This window comes from Macrobrachium nipponense, chromosome 22 (genome assembly GCF_015104395.2).
Source record: "Macrobrachium nipponense isolate FS-2020 chromosome 22, ASM1510439v2, whole genome shotgun sequence".
Lineage (NCBI taxonomy): Eukaryota > Metazoa > Arthropoda > Malacostraca > Decapoda > Palaemonidae > Macrobrachium > Macrobrachium nipponense.
In genome coordinates, this window is record NC_087213.1 from 3,185,689 (window position 1) to 3,193,188 (window position 7,500).

Below are 7,500 nucleotides of genomic sequence, written 5' to 3' on the forward strand. Positions count from 1 at the left end.
CCCACCAAAACCTTTAGCGGTGTCTTATAGAACCCTATCTACCAAACTTTGCTCACAGCAGCCAGTTTTGGCGACAAAATGTTTCCATAATCGTGTTTGTGTGATCTCGCCTCAACGAGTTTAATACTGCGCTCTACAGAAAAGAAAATATATTGTTGCAAAGCCTGGTTGCCAGATGCAGAAGCGTCCCAGAAACTTTGCTTGTGGGACGCCACTCCTAAAAAAAGAATTGTTTTTGGGACCGAGGATTTCGACGAAGAACGATCTAATTTTATCGACAATATGTATGAATTTTTTTTTGCGACTGAAGTTGAACGCATAACCGGACATATCTATGAACCATTGAAGAGTCTTACTGCTTATTACTACAAAGACCGTATCGCGAATTTCGTAATTTTTGGGAAAAATTGAAAAATTTAGATTTCATTGCCAAATATGGGGCTTAAATGCGAAATGGAACAATAGAACAAGTTGCTGTGCTCTCTCTCTCTCTCTCTCTCTCTCTCTCTCTCTCTCTCTCACACACACACACACACACACACACACACACACACACACATTTACCTTGAAAAATTATCCACGAAAGTAAAAACAAAATATGTCTGTTGTGTGCCAAACTGTATTACCAGAAATACAAGAATATAAATCAGACAATCTGCCATCAAAATACCATGACTCTGGGAGCCACTTAAAGTTGAAACTAATGGTGCGTGCACCTGGTATCTATGACGTAACCAAAGCATTGCAAACGCGCAGGACATTGTGCAGCAAATCCAAACAAGAAAGAAGCGTGATGCGGACGAGGACAACGGCATCTTCGCCTTCATTAACAATGGAGGGCTAAGCACTCTGAAGGCAGGCTTGCCTGAAATCGTCTTGCCCCTGATGGTGAGTCTCGAGACGAGAAATTTCCTAAATTCTTACTTTAGTTGGTTACTAGCAGATTGCCCTGCCACTGATCAGAAGTGAGCGTAGACTTTCAGCATACGGGTTGGTTGCTGGCAAAATATCTTGCCATAGATCAGAATTGAACCTAGTCTTTGAGCACACGGGTTGGTTGCTAGCAAATTATCCTGCCATTAATCAGATCTGAGCGTAGGCTTTGAGCATAGTGACAAGAAGTTTAATTCGTTTCTCTGTGGTAAATCTGAAAACAGATTGCCCTGACACTGACCAGACTTAAAATAGTCTCTGAGCATAGTGACAAGACCAGAATTCTGGAAAGTGTCTTAATTCATTCTTTCATGATGACTCTAACAACAGGTTGATCTGATGGAGGCCCAAGAGGCGCCACACTGCCTCCAGCGCCCTCTGTGCGAAGCCAACCTAAAACTGGCGTCGAACCACGGCATCGTGGGCAAGGTCGTAGCCTCCCTCCTGTCCAATGTGGTCAGCAAAGCCTTCTCTGGCGATGACACCCACAAATTCCACCTGGCCCTGCAGGCCGCTTCTGCTGGACGGTCCGGAGGGAACTGTTCCTCTCTGTTCCGTTCTTGTGGCGGGCTGTCTTACCTTCGGGATATTCGAGAGGGAGCGCAGACTCACCCAACACAAGATAATGGCGACAGTTTCAGACAGTCTCAACTCCGGAAGGAACCAGAACGACTTGATAGCAATCACGTCCACTGATGCAATGACCTCATATTTCTGCGTTGCTGCAGAAGGCTTCCGTTAGAATGGGCATTTATTTACTCTTGTGATAAAACTTTCCTCGTTGATTTTCAGATGGAAAGTACTCAGAATGACAACATTTTACTTCACTGTAATAAGAATCGTGTTACTATTTTCTTTATTTGATGTTTGTATGAATTATACAGGTGTACAGTAATGCACGTGTGACATTAAAAGTACTATGCAGTACATTCTTTCAGTATGTAATTACCCAGCATTAGTATGTATCAAGCACACTTCAAGTACTCTCCCCAAACACTTCATACTCGTAATATGAAAAATGAAAGAGCTATGCAGGATTTAGACATTTGTTTAGATTTTATTCATTTATTTATATTTATTTACTTGCGAACCAATGCAGAAAGTACATTTATTATTTCATATTATAATGTTTTGATATATTTCTTACAATGCTCTTTCATGATGTATACATCATGATTAAACCCTTAAAAACGCACACACAATCATGAATTATGAATTTGGAAAAGGTTAAAAAAAATTAGACTATAAATATAATATTTTATAAAGCTTTTGAACTTATGTGCGCTCACTCACATATATGACGTACGTATATGTATACACACACACACACACACATATATATATATATATATATATATATATATATATATATATATATATATTTATCCTGCATGATAGAGAGCCATTATGATAAAATATTCAGGGGTCAAGACTTAGAATGTCATGTATTAGTACATATTCAAAGAAGGAACGTGAAAACAATTTTTCCCTGGTTTGGTGGAGCAAAATACCATTTTACCGGTGGCTGATAAAGGTATGGACAATATATTTATTTCATTTTAGTTTAAGTAAAACATTCGGTATTAACCTTCCCAATGTTAGAGAGTTAAATTTGTTATATTTTGAATAGATATGATTGAACTTAACCTTTTGGTCTATATGTTGATGTGATTACGAGAAACCTGATTCAATATTTTCTGATTCTCCACTTCCCCATCTTTTCCTCGCTCTCCCGCCGGAATACTCTTGCAGGACATCGTGGAAGACCTGACGCAGTCCAACAGCGGGAGGAAGAAGCGGGAATCCTCCTCCATAGAACAGTTCATCCTCGACGGGGGAGTTGAGGCTCTGGTGGAAGGAATCCCAGATGTCGTCGTTCCTCTTTTGGTAAGAATCTATTGAGGTTCTCCTCCTCTCCTGAATAGCGTAGTGTGCCCGCAACTGTTCTTAAATTCTTGGTTCCTCGTTGGACGAGTCGGTTACAAGCTCGACTACTGGGATACTGATCTCAGGGTCCGGGTGCGATTACCCGCTCTGCCAACGAGGAATCAGAGGAATTTATTCCTGGTGATAGAAATTCATTTCTCGGCGTGGTTCGGATCCCACAATAAGCTGTAGGTCCCGTTGCTAAGTAACCAAGTGGTTCCTAGCCACGTAAATAAATAAATAAAAAAAAAAAAAAAAAAATATATATATATATATATATATATATATATATATATATATATATAATATATATATTATATATATTTATAATATATATATATATATATATATAATCCTTCGGGCCAGCATTAGGGGAGGTGTTAATCAGCTCGGTTGTCTGGTTAAAATAAGATATAATAATAATAATAATAATAATAATAATAATAATAGTAATAATAATAATAATAATATTATAATAATATCCTTTATTTCAGCTCAGGGATATACAAAATACAGACAGTAACATACACAGTCTAGCTACATGAGACAACATGATAAAAGAAATGAATAATCGGCACTTATCCACAAAATAGCTGAGGTACCATAAAGGATAGTAATCATAATACTGGTAATAACAGTAATAATATTGGTGAGAAAAAAAATGCATTGAGAGTTATAACAGTTAGTGCACAGATTATATAACTTAAATTTCAACTAGAGACCTTAGGTGATTACAGTAGTCAGGTCCATAGGGCTAAATACGAAAATTGGATGTAAAAAAAACTTTAACTTGATAGTAATCACAGTAATAATGAAAAATCAAAATATCAGCAATAAATATAATAATGACAAAGTCTGCAGATGACATCTTGCCAATACAGAGATTAAGTCCTTTAGGGGACAAAGGCCTCATTTTCCCATCTTTCCCACAAATTAGATCTTCTTCTGGCTTCACTCCTTAGGATGCTTAGTATGAGCGAGTTGCTGCCGTTTCTCACTCGGGTTACCAGACTGGACATTGTTCGCCTTACAATGATTTTCAAATTGTCCAGGTGGTTTTCTACGAACATCTGTGTGGCGGAGTGGTAGCGGGGAGTGTTTGTGAGGCGTCTCAAAATGTCATTGTGCACAACAGTGATACTCTCTAAAATCCCTTTCCTGTTGTCCTATTGTCTAATATAGACATTCTGCTTTATAGAAGTTCGCTTTGCAAGTGATAACCCTTACATCATTTCAATCCCAACAGTACGACCTGAACGACGCCGTCAACAACGAGGACCCCTTCGAAGGCGAAGACACCGTTAGTGGCAGCAACAGCAGCTGCGTGGCCGAGAGCCTCTGCCAGGCCAACTGGCACCTGAATGCCCGTTATGGCGGGATGGGGCGCGTTGTCGGTGCGCTTCTCTCCAACGTCGTGGCCAAGGCTTTCGTCGGGGAAGAGCCTTCGCTTTTCCAAAAGGCGCTGGAGGCGTCGAAGTGGGGTCGGAGAGGGGCGTCTTGCAAGGCCGTGTATCCCTGCCGGAGGAAGGACGAGAACTCGACCAGCGGACCATACTGACTTTGGAGTTGACGGAAAGGTGGTCTGTTTCAGATATGGCCGGTAATAAAGTCACAGGGATAAATGTTACGGGAAACAAAGTCACAAGTTTGACTAGGAAAAAATTTCATAAAAAAATAAAAGAAGTCACATTAATTTATGGTGGCCGGTAATAAAGTCACAGGGTGAAAATTCACAATATTTCTTTATGATATTTATAGTCTATTGCTATATTTTTATACGGCAATCCCCAACGGGCTTGTACTAAACTCCCCAAAAGGGTTAGAACCCTTTTGGGGGTCACTATCTAGAAAAGATTACTGTGGTCTTTTTTTTTTTTTTTTTTTTTTTTTTTTTTTTTTTTTTTTTTTGACGTTATCTCTCGTGACATTTTTCCCTGGATTTGTTTCAGATATCTTACCGATGTCACTGAGTTCTTAAGAAAGTATAAATTACTTAATGTAATTCTCGGTGTAATTTCAGCAACTGTGCTACGTGTTGTAGCACCCAGAGGCAATTACTTTATCATTACATAGAGCTAAGTAATGGAAGTAGGCCTACTTTTCATTGCATACATTAGGATGATACAAGGTGATGAAATGAAAAGTCGGCCTACTCTCAATAAGCACACTATGTAATGATAAAGTACTTGCTTCTAGAAGCTATTTCATATAATGCAATTATTAAAAGTACACCAAGAATTACATTAAATAGATTTTATATTTTATTAAATTATTATTTTCGAGGCTACAGTTCCCCGGAAGTCTTTGTACGCCCCAAAATTTATGTGACTAACTACAGCCATCTAGTCTCATTATCAAGGGCATTATAGGAGACAATGAATCATTTAACTCAGTGGTTGCCGAACTTTTCATCTGCAGTGTTACATTATATAGTAATTATTTGTTTTAATTACCATTCACTTCTTATATCATTATCAAAAGCACTCATTATTAGTATGTTAAGCTGAACAAGAGTATAATAAAATTGTAAAACCAAAAAAATGCTATTCTAAATATCCTTGGATTCAACTCCCAACTTGACCGATAATTCAGAACTGGGATATAAAATCTAGGCCAAAGGCCAAGCGTTGTGTCCTATGGGGTCATCCAACGCTGAAAGCAATGTTGAAATAATTTTAACGAAATGGTGGAAAGCAAGATGGAAGAAAGAGAATATGAACGGAGGTACAGTCAAAGGAACGAAAGGTGTCGAAGGGACACTGCACAGAACCTTAAGTAATGCCTGCAGTGCACCGCATACGGTGGACTGACGGCGCTAACCTCCTACGGGGATGAGGACTTCTGGTACTGCCCAGGTTGTCAATGTGGCCCCCAAGCAGAATAATTACCTGATGGCCACCAAAGTATATAGCGTTTCATAAGTAACACCAAATGCTACATGAGAAAGAAACACAAGTAACACGTACGTTACACCAAATGCCACATGAGGAAAAGGAACATACGTAACACCAAATATCATTTATGGAACATACGTAACACCAAATATCATATGAATAAATAAATAAATACGTATATGAATAAACAAATTATAAATGAATAAACACACGAAAGGGACTGACACGCCCTGGAAGGCAACGGTACCCACGCCTAGGCACTGATGCGATTTTGTTATTGTGGCTACGGGGTCAACAACAGGCGTTAGACCACTGGATGTTTGACAATATGTCTAATGATTACCGGCGTATCTCCCACACACCTTTTGATAAATGACCCGAGAGAGAGATAGAGAGAGAGTAATGAAATCAAATCAGCCCTTAATTCCAATCAGCAGTGGTCGTCGAACAATAGACCTAATGGCCACCGGTATATCTTCGATATATCTTGATTAAATAACTGTGAGAGAGAGAGAGAGAGAGAGAGAGAGAGAGAGAGAGAGAGAGAGAGAGAGAGCAATGAAAACTAAATAAATGAAGGAAATCCACCACCCAGTAAAGTTCTTCAGGTGATTCGAGTTCATTTCTAAAAACTCCCGTAACGCACCTGCTTCATTTTTTTTTTTTTATCTTCTAGTTACACCAAATATCGTAACTTTTAACCCAGCAATTTGAACCAACCAACCGTTAAATGGCAAACAAAATGGAAGTTTGCAATGGAATAGGATTCTGAAGAAAAGAATGACTTAAAAATATAAAAAAAGAAAAAGTTTTTTTGCTGAATCACAATCAATCGGGACCAGGTGGTTAAATCGCATTTGCAAAGCTGCCGTTATTCGCGCGTTTCTGATCTCGTCGTACATCTGACAACACTGACAATGTCATTAACTCTTTCGAAGTTCACCGATTAACTCTATTTGCTTTTCGCACATCTGGCACTGTTCAAATGTATAGGATTTTGAAGTTCTCTAATTAGCTAGCGAAATTGTTATTTAACTGACAGTTACATTATTTGAAATTATCTTAACCACGTAATTCACTCATCGCACAGTGGCAGCTCATATACTTCAATTTTTTGCCCCATAGATTTCAGATCATCATCGTGCATCTTTCACCTCACGCTATTGTACGTAAACGAAAAATTCTCGAATTTGTTCCCTGACAACTGTTAGACTAACATGCTCACTTTTGATATGCAAATGCCGCCGCTATCATTACCTCGGGGAGGAAAATCTTTTATTCTGTTCGTTCTTCAATATTTTTTTTTATTTATCAATCCTTCCGAAATAATAATAGACCCCTTGGTAACGGAAATTATGGCCCCCAGGTTTCTTACGGTTTTTGATGAAGTCTCCACGGAACATTCAAATATGAAGGATTATTATTATATTATGATACTAATTCTAGCCTGGTATTATTATTATTATTATTATTATTATTATTATTATTATTATTATTATTATTATTATTATTATTATCGCTTAGCTGGAGAAGTACCTCGTAAATAATGAGAGTTTCTGTACGAATTTGAGAATATTCATTTTGCTGTATAACTATTTTGACTCCCATTTTCGGACGTTTTAAAATGTTCTGTAAGTATTACTATTATATTATTATTATTATGGGGGGGGCATTTTTGTTTTGGTTATCACAGTCCTCCAATTCGACTGGGTGGTATTTATAGTGTGGGGTTCCGAGTTGCATCCTG

At 38.2% G+C, this 7,500-nt stretch overlaps 1 protein-coding gene across 5 annotated transcripts in view; it reads left to right on the forward strand.

Moving 5' to 3' along the window:
• LOC135198448 (uncharacterized) overlaps positions 1–5,387 on the forward strand; it is a 21,876-nt gene extending 16,489 nt beyond the window's left edge. For 3 of the 5 annotated variants that reach the window (XM_064226001.1, XM_064226000.1, XM_064226005.1), the window contains 2 exons: positions 757–888; positions 1,264–1,862. In XM_064226001.1, the coding sequence (XP_064082071.1) occupies positions 757–888; positions 1,264–1,629 (498 nt within the window). In that variant the 3' untranslated portion in view covers positions 1,630–1,862. Of the gene's footprint in view, positions 1–756; positions 889–1,263; positions 1,863–2,685; positions 2,821–4,105 lie in introns of those variants that run through there. The other 2 variants (XM_064226004.1, XM_064226003.1) reach the window with 1 other exon arrangement.
• Positions 5,388–7,500: the final 2,113 nt, after the last annotated feature.